Source organism: Lampetra fluviatilis, chromosome 53 (assembly GCF_964198595.1).
Source record: "Lampetra fluviatilis chromosome 53, kcLamFluv1.1, whole genome shotgun sequence".
NCBI classification, from domain to species: Eukaryota; Metazoa; Chordata; class Hyperoartia; order Petromyzontiformes; family Petromyzontidae; genus Lampetra; species Lampetra fluviatilis.
The window spans coordinates 5,011,647-5,038,490 of record NC_136327.1 but is presented as its reverse complement, the minus strand read 5'-3'; the positions used below and the strand labels follow the sequence as shown (position 1 = coordinate 5,038,490).

General features: G+C 44.0%; 1 protein-coding gene across 1 annotated transcript in view; it reads right to left on the bottom strand.

Annotated features, from left to right (window-relative positions):
* PIK3C3 (phosphatidylinositol 3-kinase catalytic subunit type 3) overlaps positions 1-25,296 on the bottom strand; it is a 63,193-nt gene extending 37,897 nt beyond the window's left edge. The window contains exons 1-8 of the mRNA XM_078879271.1: positions 24,868-25,296; positions 22,361-22,549; positions 20,543-20,686; positions 18,350-18,479; positions 8,560-8,646; positions 6,493-6,588; positions 3,816-3,887; positions 1,839-1,943 (exon numbers count right to left, since the gene is read on the bottom strand). Of these exons, the coding sequence (XP_078735397.1) occupies positions 1,839-1,943; positions 3,816-3,887; positions 6,493-6,588; positions 8,560-8,646; positions 18,350-18,479; positions 20,543-20,686; positions 22,361-22,549; positions 24,868-24,935 (891 nt within the window). The 5' untranslated portion in view covers positions 24,936-25,296. The remainder of the gene's footprint in view (positions 1-1,838; positions 1,944-3,815; positions 3,888-6,492; positions 6,589-8,559; positions 8,647-18,349; positions 18,480-20,542; positions 20,687-22,360; positions 22,550-24,867) is intronic.
* Positions 25,297-26,844: the final 1,548 nt, after the last annotated feature.

The window sequence follows — 26,844 nt, the reverse complement described above, 5'->3', positions numbered from 1 at the left end:
CCTAACTCGTTCGTAAGTAGAGGAGTCCCTGTAACTATCTTATAATTAACGCGACACGAGCAATGTAGGAGAGAAATGTTTAATTTCAACAGTTTGTCCTAATTGGAAATAAAGCGAGCCACGTACTCCCCATTTAATAATAGGTCTCTGACAAGTTGCTGCAATTATGTGCCAAAACACATGGGGGGTAGGCAGATGTGGTGTGTGTTAAATTGTAGCAGGTATCATAGCAACCTTGCTTACGTCATCTACATTTTTAACAGTAAAACACACACGCTCACGTAACTGTTTGTTTAAGTGGCCGCCTGCTTGAAGCAGCAATTTTAATTTCTTTATTGTTTTAATTGTTTACTCCTGAACTTCAAAGAGCTATTGGCAATCTGTGCTTTTTTAGCTGCGATACACATTGGGACTGTGTTTATAAACACACCCTCTTTGAAGTTATCGAATGTGGCCACACAGAACTTGTGAGGCTAAAAACCCACATTAGCAACACTCCTGACTCCTCTTCCTAAAGCCCCAAGTCAATGCCTTCCCTAATCTTTCTTGAACATAACCACTCCATCAATATGTTTCACAATGTCAGCCTATTCCCCCAAATGCCGTTTGTTTTTCACAGCACGAAACAACAAATGTCTCTTATCTCGTAAGACAGCACACACAGGCTCAACGTACCGGTTTTCCAAATGTGTTTTTTTTGTTAATGAAACAAATAACATTTTATTATTTGTCAAGCACATCATTACGGCAGAGCAGAAATTTCCACTCCCAATACGTTTTACTGAAACATCAATCGAGCGATGATACTAAAGCCATAAAACTCAATGTCCGACTCTGCTGACGCTTAAAACTTTTATCATGCAGCTTGGGTCGCACAGCCTTGGGTATGTGAAAACATACAAAGGAGCATAGAAGTATAGTACAACAGACCGATACAAGTGCTGTTGACCCTGCTTGGATAGCGTGATCTGATGTGGTTGGGCATACTCTGGGTGATTGATCGTAGGCATCTTCAACCAAATTACTGCATTGGCTGTAAGTGATCATAGGTGACAGGCATTTATAATGCACATTCTACTAAAACAGTTTGTAAGATGACGTTTCAAGAAGTAAAGGAACTTCGAAGATTATTCTGTGAACTAAATTATTTCAGTGCAATTGTGCCGTAATTTTCTTTCAATTTAATCCACCAGGTGGCAGACGTATCTCGGCAACAAATCGAGCGTCACCCTTGCATACGTGCACATTAGAAGAGCGGCGAGACGTTTGTTTTCGTTTGATGAGTGAGGACAAATTAAATACATATTTAAGAAGCGCTGTACCCTGCTGGAAAGGTGTTGAATGTGTAGAGGAGTAGTAGGTGACGTCACGTCATGCTCGCCCTCGGAGAGAGTGGTGTCGCAGAACGTGACGTCAGGCGGACCTTGGGGGATGGTGACGTCATGTCCCCCGGGGGGTATTTAAAGAGCGACCCGGGATGTAACCGGGGTTTCGTCGGGGGTAGGAGTGGGGACTCGGGGTAGGCGATCCTCACACGAGGCTACGGGAGGCAACTCCGCCCGACCGGCCGAGGTTGGGGTAGTCCCGGGCCAAGGCAGGGAGGAGAGCCGAGTTAGCCGGGTTGTAGGATTCACAGTTCCCTGTCCCCTGGGGAGTTATAGGCTAGGGTGGTTTGGTTAGGCGTAAGCCCTTAATAAACTCGGCATGAGCCCCTAACAGAACCTGCCTCTGAGTCGTAACTAGCGCCGCAACATATGTATGAATGTTGAACTTCTCTCGCACCGTACGTAGCCAACCGTGCTAATCGGAGGTGCGGGGGAAGGACAAGGTGTTCTCACGTTGAGTTGGTCTCGTGTGGCAGCGTTTGGTTTGAGGTCACGGTCGGATGGACCGGAGCGGAGGCTGCGCGCCAGCTTGTGGTGCTTGCTCTCCACCAAGTTCTCCTGCAGAATCACAAAATAACCACCGGTTAGCACGGTTGGCTCCGCACGGTGTGAAAGAAGTTCAACACACATATATACATCTCCATTGCCTCCAACAGCAGCGTGAAGAGCAGCCGCATCAAACTGCACCAATACCACCACCATCACCCAACACTAAAGACAAAGATCCCCCATACTGATGGGGCAAGTGCTGTTAGCGAGCACCTATGAAGGCCGGCACTGTACACGAGGGGGTGGTTGGTCAGCTCCATAACTGACCACCTTTGTCTCCCGAGTGGAGATGTTTTAGACATTGCACCAGGTACTAATTTTAAGCTGAGTCGACTTAGGGGAGGCCTAGGACAAGTTCAGATATACGTCATTGGTGTTGGCCATGAGCGGGAATCGAACCATCATTAGCACCATCACCACCACCAGCAGCACCCCCACCAAAAGCACCACCAGCAATGACATCGGCACCACTATCACCAGCAACACAGTTGTTTGTGGATCAAATAAATTCTACCCAGAAGAACACACTATCAACTACGTTTTCCTAAACATCGTCTAGAAATCAGCAAATTCCACCACATGTTCAGGGCCAATCTGGTGGGGCCTTCTTACTGTGGAAAGGATGAGGCCAAAGAAATTGAAAGTCAAAGCCAATTCAAAAGTCAGCACAAACAACGAGGCTACTAAGGGGGCCAAGCAATCGCACCCAAAGGCACTCAGCCCGAACCAGGCTTCATGTCTGTATTAGCATAATTGGCCAGAGTACAATGTAATTAAGATTCAGGATAGATTTTTGTGTCAGATGGCGCGAGTTAAAATGTGAGACACAATCATAATATTGGTCTCGAAAAACTTACATGTTATATTTGCAATGTAATTAACTCTGCTGAATTACATAAAACAAAGACGAACGTTTTTAACGCGTTTTTTTAAACTTTCATTATTCGGTAGAACATGTGACACAGCAGGTGTACGAGTTAAGAGTGGGGGGTTTGCTTTGGCTCGCGTCGAGTGCAAATCTTTTGAGTGTGTGTGTGTGTGCGACTGGGTGGATTGGGTAGGGTGCTCTAATGATGGGAAGTGTTGCGGTAGGGGTGCAAGATGCAGGCAGAGGGCAAACTCTATGGCTAGCGGGTGAGTGGGACGCACGTGCGTAGACAGAGCGGAATTGGACGGAGGGGGGCGAAATGAAGCATGTTTCAAATGTTTTATAGGCATCACCTCAAAACGGGGCACTTTAATCACTGACCGCACAGTATCTGTGTATGTATGTTGAACTTCTTTCGCACCGTATGCAGCCAATTGTGCTAATTGGAGGTGCGGAAGAACAAAAGAAACCTCCCCGGTGTCAATTGACCCCGTAACCAACGTTCTTGTCCTGAATCGCATCAGCACATTGTGTGGTGGACCTGGCCATCAACTACACCGAAGAACATTTAAGATATTCACCTGGTTCTAGATTTGAAGTTTTCGTGACTGCAAGGATCCATATTCTTTGGTTCTTTAGGTAAAGTCACGTAGATGAAAAATACAAAATTTCGTTATTTTCATTTTATTATTTTTATCTACGTGACTTTACCGAAAGAACCAAAGAGTATAATCACCTGGCTACTGCTGAAGCCGTCCGCTGGCTGACCAACCTCGACATGTGTATAAAAAAAATGTCGATGTATAAACTCGGGTCACTATGTCCGTCTATGAGTCTCCATTGCAAGTCGATACCCCGAACCATGGACTGCAGAGTACATCGTCGCTGCCCGCTTCCATCATTCGGCGGCTGCGTTTCAGAGATTCACCAGGCAGCTTCCTGAAGCTGCAATGACAGACGAAGACCTCCAAGCACTCCACAATGAGGATGCACAGCATGCTTAGGTTGCTTACCAGAGACATCTGCGGATCAGGAACTTTGACAATCTCCGGGTTCAGCAAAACCTCGTCCACCTCGTCACCCTCCTACATTTAACAGAAAACAAAGGACACGTTTGAAGCCAGCTGGAGCCGAACAATAAAATGGGTTATCAAACAAACAGCCAGCTAAGTCCAATCAGGGAGGTCAGCAACCAAAATAACAAGTAGAGGCATTTTTTACAAATTCAGTAAAAAAAACCCTCAATATTGCAAGAGCCGCAATGCACGGGATGATGCGACGGTGGTGGTCTCTAATAAATAACTTCACGAAGAGGGCCTTGAAGAGCCGTGTGTGGCTCCAGAGTAGCATGTTGCCGACCCCCGAGTTAGATGGACGACCCCCTGCTGCCGCCCGGAAAATTACTTTGGATATTACCAGAGCGCTAACCGTTGTCGGAAATTTGAACGTATTAACAAAAAAAATATAGACGAATTAGCCACTGTTATGGAGTATTCCAGATTGTTGAAATATATAAATCATTCTCAGCTATTTATTTACTGTTCCTAATGCTCCACAACAGTTCGGAGGACGTTTTTTTTTGTACAATGTATGTTATTGATTCGACAGTAGAGTAGTAAAGTCCATTCTACGTGACTTTACCGAAAGAACCAAGAAGATGAATCCCTGCAGTCACGAAAGCTTTAAATCGAAATTTAAAAGTAGAGTAGTAGTCCCCGAACCACTGGCGATGTTCAACGCCGTTGGAAGTGGTCCATGGAACTGTTGCAGAATTGTTTAAATTTCGAAGTGTACATTATTGTATGTATGTAATGTTGAACTTCTTTCGCACCGTACGTAGCCAACCGTGCTAATCGAAGGTGCGTGAGAATGAGGGTTTGGCGGTGGTTTGTGGGTCCAAAAATGTTGGGAAACATTCACGGTTTAATGGGAGTGTTCCTCCGTATAATATGTGGCAAACCAGGTGTATTTGTTTAACATACCACACTCTACTGATGAGACCCAGAAGTCGACACCAGCCCAGTTTGCATAACTCTCTCAAGCACCATATCCACTGCGGTGTATATATTATTTAATGGAATTTAGCTCCTGAACTTATTGCCATATATGTATAAGAATGTATATAATTGCTAAGAAACGATATTAAACATCTGAACATGTTTATTCATGAGTGTTAAGTAAATTATGCTGGTTAATTCAAATCAAGAAGGCGAATAGGTCAAGAGATGAACAATATTTAATTCTAAAAGAAAGGTACAAAATGAAGGTCAATTTATTTAATTTTACATAGTTGATCGCGAGCAAAATCTACACTGTGCAAACTTTTCTCCACAATTGCCAATTTAGAAATTAAACAATACTACCTCCCAAAATTAGTTTTCTTCTAAATTAAATGCGCGCACATCCGGAGATCTATCCGCTATTTGTTTGAAATAATTAAGTACAAAGTTGTACGCCATCTAAAAAAGAACGGGCATTGGTAAAAAGCCAACCGAGTGTCCACTCAAGCGCAGTGAATCGTGACTGTGTCTGACTCTGTGGACCAAATCTGGTTTTCTGTTATTGACCTGATCGACACATTACTCTTAGCTACAAGGAGGATGACATCGCATGGATAACCACGATACCTCGCTGATCTTGCCAAGGAGCATAAACCGTCACGCGAACTCCGGTCATCCTGGCATTAGCAGCGGCTTTTAGCTGGCCGTCAAATAAAGATGGTCACTGCATCGCGTGCTTTCAAATGCGCTTCTGTGGCCGTCTGGAACGCTCTTCCTTTCAATGTTAGGTAGCCACTGGAGCTATGCACTTTTAAATCTATGCTGAAAACTAATTTCTTTAGAACTGCTTTTTGTGTTTAGTTTATTGTCCTTTCCCCGCACCTCCGATTAGGGCAGTTGGCTTATGTGCGGTGCGAAAGAAGTTCAACATACATAGCCTTTTTCGTATTGCAATGCAGACTGATTTGTGTAAATCTACTGCAGACCAAGAATGTGCCCATCTAATGCTAATGAGTTCGGAATAAACAATCCATGGTATTAGCTGCGTGGGTGCAATGCTGTCTTAAAAAATCTCTTGTGAACTCATGCAAGATCACGTTACAAAAAAAATCCAGTCAAAAAAAGAATGTCAAAATTCCCTCCGAGCTCATGTGGTTCAGAGCATACCACTGGCTTATATTTCTTGTTTAGTGCCATGATTTAGAAATCATGTTTAAAGTATTACTCCTAAATTTAAACACATTTTGAAATGTACAAAAAAAAGTTACATTCCTTCCTGTTACCCTCGATGTTAAATTTCTACAACTGACATTCAGACACTTAACACTCGAGCACATTTCACAGCCTCACACATTCCCCCCGTGGACCAATTGACTCGCTGACCCACTCAATTCATACGGGTGCCAAGTACCGTTGTCACTTTCCGACCGAACCACCTGATGATTGATGCAAAACCAATGACTCACTTCACAACTGATTGCTGTGACTCGCAATTACAGTTTTCATTAACCCTCAGCAGTTCTATTTCACAGGAACAGGCAATGCAGCTATTGTCACCGTTGAAAGCTCTCATCAATCAGCCTCTCAATTTGCTGTATTTAACAAGGTGACAGGGCCCAGCCCCACCACCCCCCACCACTGCCGCTCCCCCCATCTCTCTGTGACAGGAGGCCGGAATTAGCCATCTCACCTTCTCGTAGTACACAACAGCGTACTCCGTGTCTTCGAACACCACTCGAGGAAACTCCACCATCAGGTACATGAAGTTCGAGTTCCTTTTCTCCTTCTGCCGATGAACAATGCACATCAGAAACGTAATCAGGTCACATGCACTACAATGCCATGCGATAGTGGATGGCGGAAACAATAGCAAATAATTACAGGGTACGGCTGGACAGCCGATGATCTGAGAAGCGAAGCACGACTGAGTCTCGGTAGAGCTCGGATGTGGGAGACCAACGTGCATAACAGGTAGTATAGGCTATGGATCTACATTGTGGGCAACAAAGGCAAGGGCAGCCAAATCAACTGTTGCGCTCGACTTGCTATGGCTCCCATATCAAAGTTCCCAAACCAGCGCTGGCCAGCACCTTGGCATGGTCAAATAACCTGTACGACCCGCACGGCATGGGGAGGCCCTCATCCAGCAGTGGATTGACAAAATGGGCTGGACATGTACATAGTTGCGTGGTTGTGAGATCCTGTTAAACATGGCTCAACGTCTTAAGATTAGCACCACCTTGGCATCTCCAGCAAAGGGTTGTGGCAAGAGAGTCATGAGGATGCCGATGAAATGAACAATGATGGCGAGAACCGATGTGATCCTTGTGTGACGTTAAACCGAACCCAGCGATGGTGTCACCTAAAAATAAATACATGGCTCAGGAGGGAAGACCACCTCAACCACTACAACCTTCCATCGTCACAGCTCAGGAGGGGACTGCACCTCAGCCACCTTAACCTCCCATCGTCATGGCTCAGGAGGGGACAGCATCTCAGCCACCTCAACATCCCATCGTCACAGCTCAGGTGGGGACACCGCATTAAACCCCCTCAACCACCTCAACCTCCCATCATCTTGGCTCAGGAACCTAGTGTGGAGTGCGGTGTTGCGAGGTGAGGGTGAAGGTTCACAAGCAGGGGTCCCGTGGGATGGAGAGAGGTTGGGTAGAGAACTTAAGAAGAGCGCTCTTTGGTGATACTCTGCTTTGGCAGTGGTGCACAAGAACAATTAAGAACAAGCCTGATCGACAACCGCAGAATTCTAGGTGATTTGTCTTTAATGTTGTTTTCCCAATTCTATTCCATTTATGCTATCCGCGTCATGTCGTAGGACAAAGCATCCATTCAGAACTCTTGCATAGCAGCGCATCACCCATGGTAGGGTATGGTCCATGCCAGTAGATAGCAGAACGACTTATCACAGAGCCCTTCAAGTGACCTTCGTGATCTCCATTCGCAAGCTCCGTCCCACATGACACAAACATCGAGATACGTTGGTTACATGGCAGTAAAACTGGTAAACGAAATTATTCTCATGAGCTGGAATCTGCAGTCAACTCGCTACACTTGAGAACCCGGTTTAATCGTCAACTGGGCTGGTTTAAAGCCAGATAAGAACCCAGTACAGTAATCCCTCGCCACTTCGCGGTTCAAGTTTCGCGGCCTCAGTGCATCGCGTATTTTTCGAACTGATTTAAAGGCCTCATTATACCTGTGCAGTAACACCATCATCATCATCATTCATCATCACATTCATCGAACTGCACAGGTCTGTCATCGTCGTCATTGTCATCGTCGTCGTCGTCATTACTGGAGTCAAGTCTCAAGATACTACTGTCATTGGTGAGTGTAGAACACCATAATACGTATCGTATGAGAGAGAGAGAGAGCGTGAATGTATAATATTAAGGTTTTATAATTAAATAGATTTAAGTAAAATATATATATATAAAGTATAAATATACATATTTTAAACATTCTGGTACCCACACACACATATACGGAAATTCCTAGGGGGCCAATCCTACTTCGCGGATTTTCACCTATCGCGAGGGGTTCCGGTCCCCATTAACCGCGATAAATGAGGGATCACTGTACATCTGCAGTGCCGGCTCTGCTTCTTGACCCGAGCCATCTGGCCACCTCGGCGAAGGTGACCGACGAGATGAGTAACGGTGGTGCTGAAAATGAAAGTCATGACAACAACGAAAATGAGACCGATGACAACAACGATATTGGGGTGGTGATAAAATACCTCATTAATCATCTCAATTTCACGAAAAGTAAGGCGGTCCAGCCAGTCCACCTTGACCATGTGTCCCTGCCGATGAGCTTTGGTCAGCTGCAAGAGGACACAGCAGGAAGACAGAATAAGTAACGTCCCGAGCCGGAGGACGTGTGTAATTTTGTAATGGTATTTTCGCCTAAACCGTCATTTTAATTAAATTGTAAATTTAACAGACTGATCATCTTGGCATACGGCATCGCATTAAAAGCTTAACTGGTTTAAAATGTCAGTCCTCGTTAAAGTTAAACACATTTCATATTCTGCGTAGCATGATATGGTTCAGCATGCAGACTGCACATGGATGAGCATAACTTGCCTGATTCAGAACAATGACTGTCTTCACACCATGTCATTGTAATGGTAACATAACACAGTATTACTACACTCATCAGTGTCATTTTCAGAGCTAACCGCTATGGTTATCAGCAAACCCTGCGGAAATAACCAAAAACGACGCGAGATATTAAGTACTGTATTGTATATTGTGAGGTGGGGAGGTCATCCCATTAATTTGGGTATCATTACATCTCTTGACCAAGACCAGTGAAGAGTTATATCTGAACCAGTCCTGGGCCTTCCCTTTTAAGTATGGTAGAATAACCGCCACACACTCACAGGGCACGGGCAAGACCTTGTCTAGCAGTGAACTGACATAGAGCTGTACCTAAAAACAGCAGTCAGTATGATCGCATGCAAGCCATTATTAATTCCACACACTGGCTAATCATTGACTCTGGTTGTCTATGGCATCGTCCTTTTCTCCGTCGTCCAGGGAAGACAATGAGTTTTCAGTGTAAATTTTTTAGAAAATTGTTTACATTTGAAAATTTCCTGCAATGAGTGAAAACGACGATCCTGGAATTTTGCCGCTATAAATTTCCACGCGATAAGCCACTTCATTGAGCTATCATTTGTGGTCAGGTCTTTTCTGAAAAAGAAGCTAACAGCTCAGTGAGCTGAACCTGGTAAAATAAAATTTTCGTTTTATTTGTATATTATTTTAGTGATTTTCTTACATTTCCTATACTTTGAACTTGTATTTAATTTTTGCACTGTTTATCGTTGTAACATTCTGACCAGCCCCTACTCGACATGTCAAAAAGAGCTTTATAGCTCATCACATTCCTCCAGGAAAATAAAGATTCCGATAACTGATCTGTACTCGTGACTCTGGTACTGTCATGGCCGACGTTCCGACTGCCAAGGCTGGTGTTGTCCTGCTGTGTACGTGGGCGGCCCTTGTCCAGAAGCCACTGAGACCATCTCACGTCGCAGTTCCAACCGCATACCCAGAGTCTGCTGCGGCTAGTTTCCACTGTGTCTTGCCAGAGATTCCCACTCATCGACGGTGGTTTTTAAAGCATTTGAGATCACACTTGCAGATGTCCTTGAAAAGTTTTTTGGGTTTACCTAAGTCTCTTGACTTCAATTATACGAGCTGTATGATTTGATTTCAAGATTACTTCACGTTTGAAAAATGTAGTGCTTGGTTCAGATTGTGTGATATGACTACAAATTAAACAAAATAATAAATGTCATTATTTGGTTCTTTCGGTTAAGTCACATCTAAAGATAAAATAATAAATTAAATTAAATAATAGAATACGACGTTTCGATTGCAACACAAGCAATCATCATCATCATAAATGTCAAATATATCATATTCAACTGCCTGTCTTGAATCAGAAACATTCGTTTTTTGTTACAAGCACTGATGCACATCGCAATGAAAATGTTTTTTTCATCTATGCATATAAAATGTCACTTACAATAAAACTTGCAAAACCTTTAACTATTTAAACATGAATCTTGTTATTGATTTTAAACGGCCAAAATTAATGTTATTCTCAGATGTAATTAAATATTTTGGGGGAAGTGCGACGGGTGTAGTTTTGATTACAGTGTTCCACGTGTGCTCATTATGTAATGTAACCAGATACCATAAGAATTGTAATAACCACAGCAACACAATTCACCTCCTTGCTTGTTTTCTTTTTGCCAAACTCGAGCACACATTCGAAAGCAAATTGAATTAGTTTCTGGGGGGGGGGGGGGGAAACCATTTACACATTGAAAAACACAAGACCTCATTTTTTATGCCAACAGTGCAAAAGCCCATGCATTCGAATGAACACCGTGCCATCTTAAAACAAGGGCCACCGCGTAGCACGGCTTGATATGTTTCTCCCCATGCTTGCAGGATATTCGACGAGTTTCTTTACTTTGGCAGACTTGATGTAAATGCCAAGGGAAATGACATTGAAGCGTACATTTTTAACACGGTCTGGTTTGACTTAGGCAACTCGCAGCGATTCTTGACCACGACCAACATCAGTGGCGGGTGGTATCGGAAAAACCGATCCTGATATCGGAGTCATGTGGACCAACCCACACTGATCAGCATTGAGAAGTATGCCCCCCCGCCATCCCCCGTGAACGCCTTAATCTAGCAGTGGATTGACAAAAGGCTGTAAACATCAACAAAGTTGTAAACCTCTTCTTGGTTCTTTCGGTAAAGTCACGGAGAAGGGAAATAATAAAATAATAAAAATAAAACATAATAAAATACAATTCTCACGACGTTTCGGCCACAACGCAAGCAGCCGTCCTCAGGTGAAGAACAGGTCTGTCGGAAAGACAGCGTCTGAATGAACACCACCAAGCTTGGCAGTGTATATTTAAGCTGGGTTAGGGGAGGAAGGGCGCCTTGACAAATGCAAATTGTATTTTATTATGTTTAATTTATTTTATTTATTATTTCCCTTCTACGTGACTTTACCGAAAGAACCAAGAAGATGAATCCCTGCAGTCACGAAAGCTTTAAATAAAAAAAGGTGTAAACATTTCCCTGCCCTCCTCTCTATGTAGCGGATCGTGCTTGGGAGCCATGGTTATTTCCATCGTTTAGAAGCCAAGCTGCCTTTGATTGATATTACGCGACTGCGTCCGGGCTCCGCTGCATTCTAATTAAGTCACCTGCCCTATATCAGTGGGTGTACCCGGGCTGCATGTGATGTTATACATTATTACTGCATTTATTATACATATATACACAGGACAGTTTTCTTTTTTATATGAACAGAGTTTAGATACATAATACACACACATACGATAAATAAAAATACGCAGTGTTTACATGTTCTTGGTTCATTCGGTAAAGTCACGTACCGAAAGAACCAAGAATATGAATCCCTGCAGTCACAAAGCATTAAATCAAAAAGTGTTTACATGCTCAAACGAAGAATGACTGTCAAATAAACTATGAACTTTTTTTACCAGATAAGGCCCCCTGAGTAATATAGCTATTTTTCAAAAGTGACCTGGACACAAAAAATAGCTCAACGAAGTGGCCTATCATGATTGAAATGTATTGCAGCCAAACATTCCAAACGCATAATTCTAAATGTGGCGGGAAAACCGTAGGAACCGGAGAAAAATCAATACGATCACGGGGAGAGAGACACGCAAACTCCAAATATACAGCAGGCGTCAGGGTCGGGATCGAACCCAGGACCTCCTGTATACCAGGCGAGGAAGTGAACATCTCGCCTCCGTGGCCTAACATGTGCAGACGATGGCAGTGCAGGTCATCCAAGCTCTCACAAACCAAGGCCTACATCAACGAAATTCTTTACAATATATTTTACAAACATGGAACAGCTGCACTGAGATTGCAGGAAGTAGCCAATTTTATGTCAGAAGGAGATTTAAGGAGACACACTTTCAGCAAAGTTACCAATTATACAAGAATAAATATATATAGACATAGTTGACACATGAAGTACATTAGCACTTTAGTTAAATGCATATTCACATATATACGCACACAATTAATGGATATATTGGTGGTACACCGGTGCAGCATAACACAGCGGTCCTCATCAACAGCCTACAATCAAAATTTGAACGGACAATCGCCTTCCGACTGCTTTGACATCGCGAGAAGTGATTTTGACGCACCACCACCCCACAAGATTTTCTGACCGGTGGTTGCGAATCGCGAGAAAATAAAAAATTATTGCAAAATTTGTAAATGTTTTATACCGCACACCCGTGTACCACCAATCCGTTCATATACGCATACACAATACACACGTTGAATCATACACACACACACGTACACACTCAAATCAAATAGACGGTACATGCCCATATGCGTACAAGTTAAAATACAAAAACACATCTTTCAGTATATACTCTCTCAAAAGTGTACAACATACGTGAACTCCACCTGCTCCGGCTTTGCAAAGGGGTTGTGGGGGGGGTAGGTGAACGTTACCGTATTCTCTGTGGTACAAGACACACTCTTTCCCCAGTGTTTCAAAGAAGAATTTGGAAGCGCCTCTCATAATCCAGCATGTTGCGTGCCATGCCAAAAACATGGTTGACGATGTACAATGTGAAAGAAGTTCAACACGAGACAAAGATCCCCCGTATAGCCTTAACAGACTGTTGGGGCAAGTGCTGTTAGTAAGCACCTATGTAGGACGGTACGGCACATGAGGGGGCGATGTTTACACATCGCAACAGGTACTCATTTGAGGCCGATTCGACCTAGGGGAGGCCCAGGAGCGGTTCACATAATTGTCACTGGTGTTGGTCGTGAGCAGGAATCGAACCCGGGACCCAGGTTCGTAGCGCAGCGCACTAACAGCTACACTACCTCTCCCCACACATACATACATACGTGCGTGACCACATATGTATAACTTACTTGGCACCGGGCACAAGTTCTGTGTGCGTCGTAATTTCTGGAGCGTGTCATAGCCTTGGAGAATACGGTACGTAAAATTTACGCTTCGTGAGGTTTAACGATTAATTTACGAGAAAATGTTTGTGTTACCATCTCTTCAGCAGACGAATTTTTTAATTGTTTTATGGGAGAATAAAAAAAAACTACAAACGTTTGAAAGTAAATAATAATTCCATTTATATAGCGTTTTTCATCAAGAATCACAGCAGCAGCAACTCAGCATAAAAAAGTATATTATAAATACATAATTTTTTTTTACTACAATTTAAAAAGCGGAAGCGTATAAATAGGTTTTAAGACGCATTTTAAAAATGCCCACAGACTCAGAGGGATCCTTATATCTCGCGGTTCAGTGTTCCATAGCCTGGGGGCTACAGGGGGAAAATCTCGGTCACTGAAACCTCGACCTGGGAATGCAGAGAAGATCTGCATCCCCACATCTTCGGGACCTTGAGGGGACATATGGGTGCAGCATGTTAATGATGTAGGCTGGGGCAAGATGGTTCACTGCTTTGGAAGTTAGCAATAGGATTTTCAAGTGAAAACAATTACGTGGTTCTAGAGAACAGTTTCAACTTTAATTTGATGCCAAGATTGTGGGAGCTTAAATAATTAAATAATAAACGGCTCTCATCTTCCAGTTCTTCAAGGCAAATAGAAGGAATGAGTGCGGCGTAAAATGTCGACCACTTTTGTTACAAAAAAAAAATCAATTTTCACAACCGCAAATGGCAGCACAAAGCGGACAGCCGATGTTATCTCACGCTGTGAAAAACACACTTTTTTTTGCAAAAATTGCGGTATTCAGTTAGAGTGCCGATTAGTGATGTCAAAACTACTGTTGATAATTTCTCTCTTGATTTGTGACTGCCACTGTGAAGGCCTTTAATTCAAGAGTTCTGTTAATGGGGAAGCAAACGATGTCGTGAAGGCCACAATCAAAATTCCTTTGAAATGTAGATGAGAACAAAATATCACCTGAGCTGAAAATTAATTACACAGCCATTGTGAGTAGCACACACACTTGAGGGGTAAGAACAGTCATTAGCATACGCGTGTATTCATTTGATGTCATTTGCGTGGAATTTAATTGCATAATTTCCTTTGAAACAAGAAAAATCTTTCGCGAAATTATGATCAAGAGCCGTGATTACATGTAAGCGCGCGCATATGCTTTATCCTCTGCAAAGGTTTGGATAATTATAAAGTTCACAAAAAGACTTGTTACTATATCCCTCGACGGGTGAACCTCAACAGCATTTTATTTAATGGGCACATTACAGTGCTCGACTTCAGCTTAAAAAGCTCTCTTAAATTAAAAGCGGATGTATGTATGTATGTACGTTGAACTTCTTTCGCACCGTATATAGGCAACCGTGCTAATCGGAAGTACGGAGAAAGGACAACAAACTAAGCACAAAAAGCGGTTCGAAAGAAATGAGTGTTCAATCTCGATGATTTAAAAGTGCATAGCTGCAGTGGCTTCTTAATGAGAAGGAAGAGCGTTCCAGACGGCCACAAAATCGCATCTGAAAGCGCGGCGATGCAGTGACCATCTTTGATCGAGGGTTAGCCAAAAGCCGCTGCTGCAAGGATGACCGGAGTTTGCTTGATGGTTTATGCTCCTTGATGAGAGGAGCTCCTGGTTCCCATTCCACACACATCTATCTTTGCTTTGTATTCTTTGGCTCACACCTTTCTTTTGGCGCGGCGAACACCGAGACAATCACACAACGGCGTATTGTGACCGCGGCAAAAATGCGCGTGCACTGTACGCGCCGAGCGCGATGAAAGCACAGATCTCCGCTTCATCCGTCGTTATTTGGTGTCACGATTTGATTCGGCCTAATTTTTTCGTCGTGCGACATTCCTTAAGACGCTGCGGCCGTTCTCTCTGCAACGTTAATGCCGTTGTCTTTGTTTTGCCGATGCGCTCACGGAGCGGCACGGATCTCCCGTGTAAAATAGCCGGGAAACTGGCCAAACGGGACCACCATCCGTGTAACAAATCAAATAAACTCGAGATGAAAGCAATATTTTGTCATCTCATTTGTATTCTCCCGCTTGTATGGTACGCCTCAGATGCACCGCCTTGTTTGTGTTGCCTGTGCCGTCCGTACCGTCAACTTTGTATTGTCTGTTGTTCTTTCCGTCCCGTTGTTCTATTTGTATCGTCTTTCTTGTTTGGATAGTCCCATCTCATCTCGACCATCCTGTTCGTAGTCTGTCACTTTGTTTGAAATGTAGTATTTGTTCTGTCACGTACATTCCTTAAGGAATCATTTGGATGAAATGTGCATAATCGGAAAATAATGCATTCCCTTATCTACAATGCAAGACATGTACTAGGAGTCTGAGAATACACCTTTTAATCACTGGATCATTAAATGCCGACTATTAATAGCAGCATTTAAAAGTGATTGTTACCTCCCATACATTTTAATTATTCTAATTAGTTTCTTGTGCCAATTGCAATATGTTAGTCTTTAAAATCGTTTGACAAGCAATACACGGGATTCTTTACTTTAAACAATTTGAAACTCATTTAGTAATCAATAAAATCTAAACAAATTAACGAGTGCACTCGGCTATAGACATATCGCATTCGTTGCATAGCAGTTAGTAAGACGCAGACCTGTTAATGATGCAAGAACCTCAAGTGTTTCACGCAGTTCTGTATTTCACAATGCTGTTAGCGACGTGAAATGAAGAAAAATGCCAGTTGTATATATCACTTACTTCCATCATTCTCTCTTCCTCCTGAGTTAAGAAAACAATTGGCCATTTAAAGTTGACATATACATATATATGAAATACAGAATCGAATTTTACAACCAGATTTGATCAAAAAGTTGTTACAGGGTTATTCCTGGTAGTGTTCACACACACGTGTGGATTGAAGTAGAACAAACACACACGGTGCAGTACTGCGTCACACATCCGACCATCAGTCACATATCCGCCCTGACCAATTAACCGCCCACCCCAGTGCAGTATTTTTTGCACGATGTAACTGTCATTCAACATAGATATTCACATACACAACATTTTCACGTGTCCGCCTGTACCTCAGTCCATGGCTAGTCAGATATGCGACGTTGTACCGTAGTTATGGTCACAGGAATATGGGATTTGCATTCAATTGCCTGCACAGAAAAATGTGGTATTAGGCCTCGGCAAGGTAAGGTAATTTACCCTTTTTGCCGGGTAAAAGGGTAAAGGTGTCGACATGCCAAGGGGTAAGGTAAAGTGTAGGGTAAAGGTAGCGCGGAAGAATTAGCCGGTAGGGTAAAGGTAGCGCGAAGTATTACCCGGTAAATACCCTGTTTACCGCTCACTAAAAGCTCCGTGGCGCAGTCTGTGGCCTCCATGTAAAATTGGAATCATCGAGAGTATTCGATATGAATAAAGCGCTCTACCTAGCATTTACCTGTTATAAACCTTTTCATGTGTAGTACCCCAGTAATTACCCTGTAATCGGGTATTTTGTATTGGGTTAGGGTAAAAGGTAGGGTAAAGGTAGGCTCGTTGTTTTTACCTTTTACCTTACCTTGCCGAGGCCTATGTGGCATACATCGAAACGTATTTTGGTGAGCCAACAGGCAGTTGGCAAATATTTACAAATTACAGGCTAAGCGAGGCATATCTAAATGGAAAGACAGACAATAACGGGTCTCTTTGCCTTTGTCTTACCAGTGCTCGTGCCTCATATTTAAAACGGGATATAATTTTAGTCTGACTCAACCTAGAGGAAGGATCAGATATTGACTGCTGTGAGCCATTTGAAACGAAGCTAGGTTAAGGAGACTGTAGCATCTGTGAATAAGAACTTCATAGGTCATCGGATTTCTCCAGTTTGAATCAATATTCTGATTCTGATTAACTTAAGGTGGGGGTTTTCACAAACGGTCAGAGCACTGTGCTGAGCTTGGGATACCCGCGTTTGATTACCACGGCTAATATCAGTGGTGAGTAATATCTTACCTGCTCCTGGCCACCGCTTACATTAACCCGCACTGACCAGTGTGGTGAAGTATGGTTAAAAAAAAACCTCATTACCGACACAGCACAGGTGGACTGAAACTCATCATGCCAATAGTTGAATTAAAACTCTTCATGCGTGTAAAAATGTGTAAATAAAATATCATAAATACAACGTGTGTGTGTGTGCATATATAGAGTTAGACAAAAGATTTCAGGATTCACCAATACTGCACATTTATAATAATCTATGCACTAGCACGTTCCCTTTATAATGCATGCCAATAGTTACTGTGGCCAACGTATTCCAAACCGGTTAAGTCAGCACACTCGAAACATTGCTAAATCGAAGAATATGAGCAGCGAGTATAGAAACACACCCATAATAAGTTGCATGTGTGCATCGAACGCGCATGTCCTTCTATATGAGCAGAGACGTCTCATAATCGCACGCTATATTGCGCGCAAGCCGAGAGTACAGGGCCGCGTACAAAACAGGAAAGCTACATCCACATGTGCAAAGGAAAAGGTCTGCCAAGGAGCAATTTTACCACTACTATGGGCAAGCCACAGCTGACTGTTATTATTATGCACCTGGCAAATAAAGTTCTGTCTCTTTGTGCAAATAAATAATGATATGGGTTTAACAAAAAAACTGCAAATGTCAATTGAGTTGTCTGCAAAATGCTACAATGTTCTGTTGCATTTTCTGTTTGATGTTTGCTCGAGTATTTCCCCGAATTAAAATGGTTCAATCTTTCCGCGCTGCATAATGGAAATGTTACGCGGCGCTCGATAATTGCCTGTGTAGACACAACGGGATGAACAACACATTTTCCCTTCTCAGCTTAATCTCATCTGCAACCCCTCCCCACCCCACACCCCCACCTCCCTTTCTCCTTATTACTGATTTTAAAAGCTCAGGCGATTTCAGCTGTCAAGTTGACAACATTGGCCTGCAGCTGCAGAATAAAAAAATCAAAAACCTGTCACTGAGCACGAACTCGGTTCGGTTGTGTGTACCTTAGCGAGCCGACTCATTTGATCGTCCCCTTGCGAGCTGCCCGCCTTGCCAGGAGTTGTGGACGGATTAGAACCATCTGCCTCCACTCCTGGCCACACACGCAGGTCGTGCATGCCCTGTCGGAACAGCCTGCCGTCGCGACGGCGTTAAGCGAGTCATTTACGGAGCACCCCAGTACAGTACTCACTTTAAACGAGTGGTTGTCTAACTTTCGGTAGGGTGGCACGCTGCCCCCCTCCCCCCCACCCCCAGTTAAGACCACTAATCGCCACGTTGTGCACGTGCATGGTTTGCCGCCGGAACGTGGCACTAACGATCACTGCGTACGTTCCAACATTTCTTGAACACGTTATCCATACCGCAGCCTCCGCCCACCAACCCCCTTCCACAAAAAGACTTTCATGCCCGCCTGCCGAAATGCAAAGCATGATGGAAGGACAACTCTTATGGTTAAAATGGCACCTTTTGTGGTCGAAAAATCACCTTTTGCCTGTATTATTCTTATTACGAGTACTCACTTTGGTTTAGAAGAGCCAAGCGGCAACGTTTCATCCAACGTATGCAGTGTGTCAAATGTATTTTAATATTCTTTTCATCTTATTTTTGCTCAGTATATATTACTCTGACCTTTACACATACCATGCCTTGACAACCTGTCAGAGTAACCGTACATTTCAATTTGTTATCATAACAGCATACAATGTTTACTCTTTGGTTCTTTCGGTAAAGTGACGTAGGTAGACAAAATAATAGATCGCGACGTTTAGGTCGCAACGCAAGCGACCATCGTGAACTCTCACCTGAAGACGGTCGCTTGCGTTGGGATCCAAACGTCGTGATCTATTATTTTGTCGACCTACGTGACTTTACCGAAAGAACCAAAGAGTATGGATTCCTGCAGTCACGAAAGCTTCAACTCAAGATTCATACAATGTTGTTATGACGCTGTACAATCTAATTTTATGGGCATAAACCAATGGCAACCCACTGATACGTGTGAATATGTTCAAAGATTTACAAGGAATTTCGTGTAATTTTCATATCTGCAAAGCCCACTGATATTTTATGTACTATTGGCTTAATAACGTCACGAATGCACACAGGGAATATATGTTAGACGTGTTTCAATACAAACACATTCTGTCATCGTTATTATGACAAAACTATAACATCTGGCAACCCAGCAGCGTTTTTTTTCATTAGGCCACAACTCAAGTAAAAAAAACAGAAAAACCAGTCCAAAGTTTGGCTGCTTGAATAAATATCTGAATATTCCATGGGCTTTCACTGATGCTGGTTTTCAAACGACTATTAGTGCCCTCATTAGAGTCCACTCTTGTCAGGTCTACGGAAGACAAGCAGGGTTGAGCCTGGCTATGGATAAACACATTCCTGCGGAGGGAGCTGGTAGGAACGTTGGGTTGCTCGGTCAATGGCCAGGGTCAACGGCGTCGTGGTGTATTCCGCAAATATGGCCGACTGTGAGGGCGGGTAAAAGCCGGCGTGAGTAGGTTAAACGTTGAGTTTTATAAGGGCACCACGGGGTGACCAGCCCCTCCCCACTCAGCCCCTCCCCACCCAGCCCCTCCCCACCCAGCCCCAACCTTCCCATTTTTGGATTCACGACGGACGGATGGACACAATAATCCCTTGTGGGCTGGTGGAACCAGGTGGTTCCTACCAGTATTATTCAATAGGTTAACCACCATGCATAAAACAGGTGTTGTAGGCCGCTGTAGAGCTATGTTGGTAGCAAAGGGAAGTGCGGCAAAATCCACTGTTGTGCTGTACTTTCTATGCTCCCACATCTAACATCCTCCCCCCACCTTCCTCAACCTTGCATTGACCAGAGTGGTAAAGCATTGTCTAGATACCCCCTAGAACCCGCAGAGCATGGAAAAGCCGAGTGGTGGATTCACAAAAGGGGCCGCACCTGTAAATGTGAGTAAAGTTAACACTCGTTTGGTGGATTATCCGGCTCGTGAAATTTTGTATTTATTTGTGGCTCGGTACTTGTCGCGGGTCGGCGACTCAGCAGCCACGTGACGATGATCTCGTCGGTACGTCAGCCGGTACAACATCAAGAAACAATGAAAACGGATGACACATTCATAAGCAGTACTGTCGCAGTGCCATGTCGCAGTGCCATATCGCGACGAAACCGACTGCACGCATCAATTAAGGGGCGGTACCCGTGCTTGCCGAACAGCGACACCGTGGTTCCTCCAACCGGCACGGCGCGGCCCGGTCCGTACATGTCCCACACGGTGAGTGCAAGCACCGCGTTCCTCGGAAGATCAGCAAACTTCACGGGCAGCTGCAGCCACTGGTTCCAACTTGCGCCACAACACACGCGCACAGGACACGCGCGAGGGTCACGGGTTAGGTAGGGCAAGGACAAACAACAAACCTGAAATGCTTTTCCAGAGTAATTTATGGCATGTCGATGTCATTCCAAACAGTCAATTTACAGAAAAATTGTATAGAATAGAAACTAGATTCGAAGCATTTGTGACTGCAGGAATTACTCTTTGGTTCTTTCGGTAAAGTTACGTAGGTAGACAAAATAATAGATCACGACGTTGAGGCCGCAACGCAAGCGACCGTTGTGAACTCTCACTGAAGACGGTCGCTTGCGTTGCGATCGAAACGTCGTGATCTATTATTTTGTCGACCTACGTGACTTTACCGAAAGAACCAAAGAGTATGGATTCCTGCAGTCACGAAAGCTTCAAATCAAGATTCATACAATGTTGTTATAATGCTTTAGAATCTAATTTTATGGGCATAAACCAATGGCAACCCACTGACACGTGTGAATATGTTCAAAGATTTACAAGCAATTTCGGGAAACTCCGATTAGTACACTAGGCTACGTACGGTGCGAAAGAAGTTCAGCGTACATAGATACATATGCTTACCCTCTACTGCCATTAAATTCCTCACATTTTAGCAATACATTTAAAAAAAGATGATTATCCTTACATGACAATGGCTAAAATAAACCATCTCATACAAAACATTCAAGACAACCAGAATAAAAAGGGCGATTGGCAATAGCCAAATGCACCAATGGCCCTGGTTAGAATATGAACAATTGAGTGCGCTTGTTTAATAAATGGCATGACTCACGGAGAGTAACCCCATTGCCCTGTCATGTGCCTCCATGTTACACTTAATGTTCCGCATGCATCAAGCGAGTCTGTATTTTTACAGAAGTGTAACAACCACTAATTTCAGGCTGCTTTAATGGGAACGAAGCTCGTGATTGTGTGGCTCACTACATTGCAAGCATATGACAACTCCAGATTAGCACCTCCGATTCGCACAGTTGGCTAAGTACGGTGCAAAAGGAGTTCAACGTACATACATTCAACTGTGATTTAACTTCACCTTGATGTTCATCAATATCATCCAATCCACTGCGGGATGAAGGCCTCCACAAACCATTACCATTTCTCCTTTGGTGCCGAAATTTATGTACCTGCTGTACAAGCTGAATTCTTGTAATTTAATTGCCCTATATCTGTATTGGACAAACTTTTAAACTGAAATGGATGGTGGATTTCACACCACATCCAGTATGGCTGTGGCTGCTAGCCACTTGCCTACCCTGGTCTAGCATCGATACAGGAATTATTCAATGAAAATTTTAACCATGGCTGGGAGGATTCACAACTCAAACGAGTAAAACATGGGCTTTGGGATAGTAATAGTAATACGGCCAGCCAAACGGTAGCACTCTTGCGAGTTAATGTATTGGTTCACAATTCAAACCAAGCGGGGGTTGATAATGTGGGTTCAATGATTTTGGTCCAATAAAAAAAATTAGAATCGCTTGCAAATTACTTAATTGGGTAAACCCACATATCAACCTGGTCCCCTACCGTCAATATGTTCATCTGAAAAACATAGCGCCTCGGCGATAACCTTGCACTCCAAAGAATTGCGCGAATACCAAAAGTGCAATTGATTTGCATTGATTCCAGGGCTGCAGGTTCTACACGTACTTCCAGCGCGTGCTGAAGGGCTTGTAGGCGGTGCGTGTGGGCAGAGCCAGCGGCCTTCCGTCTCCCAACACCTGGCTTGTGACGTACAGGTGTGAACATGACTCCTGGTTCAGCCCGGAGAACTTGAGCATGGGGTCATCCAGTAGGTCTTTGTAGCTCTTCTGCTCCCGCTTGCCCTCCAGGCTACCTCTGAGAAGTAACCCCACAAGGAGACAAAATAATTAGCAATGGTAAGTTACATTCTTGGTTCTTTCGGTAAAGTCACGTAGAAGGGAAATAATACAATAATATAAATATAAAACAATAAAAATTCTAACGTTTCGACTGCAACACAAGCAATCATCATCAGGTGTGAAATCCACAGCAAGAAAATTATCTTGAATACCAAAAGTGCTAATTTTCTTGCTGTGGATTTCACACCTGATGATGATTGCTTGTGTTGCAGTCGAAACGTCTTGAGAATTTTTATTGTTTTATATAAATATTATTTTATTATTTCCCTTCTACGTGACTTTACCGAAAGAACCAAGAATATGAATCCCTGCAGTCACGAAAGCTTTAAATCAAAATGGTAAGTTACTAATAATAACATCCTTTTTAGCGGTGGCCAGATGGCTCTTTGGTCAGAGAGGTGAGCCGGCACCGCTGAGATCATGGGTTCAATTTCGGGCTTCAGCCGCCTGTGATAAATCCGGGTTCGCAAGCCACAGTGAGTTGATTGTCTTAACCAGGTCACTCACCAAGTACTGCACAAATTTTTTTTAATTAAATTTGGCTCTCCCCTTAATTGGGACTGAATTCGAGCTCTGAGAGTTAAAATATCGGTGTGGCTGCCATGTGACGGACATTACCCTAATATAGCAGACCAAGTGGGAAAGTCCTAAGCCTCTAATTTTTGGAAAAGGTCACTTGAAGGGATGTCAGAAGTAGCTCTTTGATAGAATCTTCTATAGGCTATTCTCTAAAGCCAAAAAAATGCATTGCTCTGTAAAAAATCAAAATACTTTTTTCTCAAAATACTCTGCCACATAGTGCAGTGGCACAAGCCACTATGCCGCAATTTCCTATTTCACTCAAATAAAGGATCAGATCAACTGTAATTTTCAATAAAACCTCAAGTCAAAGTGGTTTCCCATTCAAATGAGTATTGGGGAGCACATCTGTTCACAGCCTTGAGTAAGTGGCGTAAATTAAATTCCACATTCATATGGCAGGGGACCTGTCCATCTGCAAGACATAATGTTCACTTCGCACAATGGGTCGCTCATTTGATCGCCCACAAAGAGATGAAGCGTTGAATCCACCACCTGTGATTTGAACCCGCATCTCTCCTTCTGACACATTCATCTGAATACATGCACGTATACAGCTCTTTGCCAATCCACTGCTGGATTGGTGCCTCCCCGCACCACGTGGGTCGTGGGTCTTATTTGACCATACTTCACCATGCTGGTCAACGCAGGTTGAACATAGACGTGGGAGCTTATAACTGCAGGACGATAGTTTTTGCTGCACTATTCTTTGCGGCCCTCCACGTAGCTCCTGCAGCCTATAACGCCTGTTGTGCATTGTGGTCACCGATCCATTCACTCTCCAGGCTCAAAAATCCTGCTAAGACTGCTAGATCTGACACATTAAACTGCGTTGGCAGTGGCGCACAGGCACAATGAACAAAACAACACTCTCGTCAATAACACTCTGGCTTTAAAAAAATATATATCATAGGCAACGTTTCGGGTAACGGCCCTGGCATTCCGGGAAATAATAATTTCGAATACGCCGTGCAAAGACAGAAGTATGCAAATGGCCACCATTAATTTGACCACGTTAAATCCCAAAGCGGTCAAGTCGCAGTGCTTCTCAAACTTGTTTTAAAGTTCCACACGGCACAGCGCATTCGAGCTGCCTCCATCTGCGCGGCTCACCGAAACATAAAATGCCAAACTGCGCATCAAGCGCGGCCGTGAGAGTTGAGGACCGGGGGCGGTGGCTGACCGGGTGCTGTCTGGAGAGAGGGGGGGGGGTCAAGGAGGTCCGTTAGATGGGTGGAGGGGGGGGGATCGGCCACTGAACGGCACGGAGAGTTCGTCTGCCCTAGCTTGCTAACGTTGAGGCTCTTTGATTTCCTACAATTCCTAAAAAATATATACATAGCGCGGCACTTGATTAAGACACGACACATGTGTCGCAGCCGCTTTGTACGCTGGCCATCGAACACAGACCGGACACCCGCATCGCGCGCTTTCAGATGCGCTTCAGCGGCCGTCTGGAACGCTCTTCCCTTCCGATATTAGGAAGCCCAGTGGGAACTACGCCCGTGAAGGTAATCTCGATTGAAAACACATTTTCTCTTGAACTACTTCTGGGTGTGTTTAGTTTGCTGTCATTCCCCACCAACGCACCTCCGTCGAGCGCGGTGGGCTACGTACGGCGCGAAAGAAGTTCAACGTACAGTGAGTGTACAGACGTATCCCAAACATCGACGGAGGCGGATTTGGTCGTCTTACATTTTGAGTTGAACGTTCAACTCCAGGTCGCAACTGTAGATGTAGAAAAACTTGTCCGCGTCGCCCATGACTGTAGCTTCGCGCGACGTAAAAACTATTTAAATGTTTATTCGTTTAAAAAAAACAAAGGGGGGGGGGGGGGGAATCAACGCCGATGTCTCGGGGTCGCGAGAGGCCGGACGGCCTCGGCTGCCCGACAGCGAACACAGAAAGCCGAGCGGCAGCTGCATGCAAACATTATCGCGACCTACGAAACGGAGGGGGCTTCGCCGAACACTCGCGGATGCTTGCTAATCGTAAATGTCCATTCGAGGTGATTTTAAACAAGACGTCTCGTCGTCTAGGCGAAGTCCGTGAAGGGAAGTGCGGCGGCAGGAGACACACTTTTAGCGCTCGACTGTTTACCACTCTCGCGAAGGGGGGGGGGCCGGCGGTGCACGTGACGCGGAAGCGCGGATGGAGCACGTGCTCCCACGAGCGCGCCGCCGATTGGCCGAGGCGCCCCCCCCCCCGCCAGGCCGACGTCATCGCGCACGACGCTTCGGGGCAACGTGATGACGTCGTTACGTAACGGGTGGGGGGAGGGAGGGGGAGGGGCATATTTAGGAAGATTGACGGCAAAGCAGCGGACGCGAATTCTGTTCATCCGTTCAATTTTCGTGATTTCTTAGGGCAAGTGTGAGTTTGTCCATAAACACTCCATACCTTTCGATTTAAAGCTTTCGTGACTGCAGGGATTCATCTTCTTGGTTCTTTCGGTAAAGTCACGTAGAAGGAAATAATAAAATAATAAAAATTTAACATAATAAAATAATTCTCACGACGTTTCGGCCACAACGCAAACAGCCGTCTGCAGGTGGAGAACAGGTCTGTCGAGAAGGCAGAGTCTTCTCGACATCACAATTCAGACTCTGCCTTCTCGACAGACCTGTTCTCCACCTGAAGACGGCTGCTTGCGTTGTGGCCGAAACGTCGTGAGAATTATTTGATTATGTTTTATTTTTATTATTTTATTATTTCCTTCTACGTGACTTTACCGAAAGAACCAAGAAGACCACTCCATACCTGTCAACCCACACGGTTTAATTGTTTTTTTCTCGTATGGGGAAATTGAGTTTTCAGGTCAATACGGCGTACAGCCGTTTAAATACGGGCAATTAGTATTTCTTGTCTTTTTGTTTATGTTTAGGGTCCGTCCATAAATGACGTCACGCACCTGGGGGGGGGGGTCAGACATTTGTGACGATGTGTGACGAGGGGAGGGTGAGAAATGTGATGTCACATCAAAATGCGCAACTTTAAATAAATATAGACAACACGTTCTATTTAATGAAATAGACTTTTAAATAAATGTTTTCTCATACATCAGAGTGCAGCGCCACATTAATTACGCACTACAATGACAATAGTTTAAAGCGATTTGAAGCATGTTTTATTTTCAAAATGAAAATATGGTTTTGGGGGGAGGGCAGAGCTTTGTGACGTTGTGTTTCTTATAATTCTTTCACTTATCATTGTGTATTGAAATTGTTACCCCCCACTGAATTCGCAAGTGTCACAAAATACGCCTAACCGTCAATTACAATTCTCATTAAAATGTGGCAATCGTACGGAACAAAGTTGTGCTTCCCGTATCGCATTTCTATGGCACGGACTGCAATTGCAAAATATTTAGCGCGCAAATCAATATTCCTTGCGCATCTGATTTTATTCTAGATTTGAAGATTTCGTGACTGCAAGGATCCATACTCTTTGGTTCTTTCGGTAAAGTCACGTAGGTAGAAAATAAAAAATAGAAATAAAAAATAAATAGAAGTAAATTCAATCACGACGTTTCGATTGCAACACAAGCAATCATCATCAGGTGTGAAAATCACAGCTAGGAGTTGTTTTACTAAAGTGGGAGAAATGCCGGGGTTAAGGAGTTTATACAAGTGTGGACGTCAGGGACTGGGACGTGAGACCCCAGGGACTGAG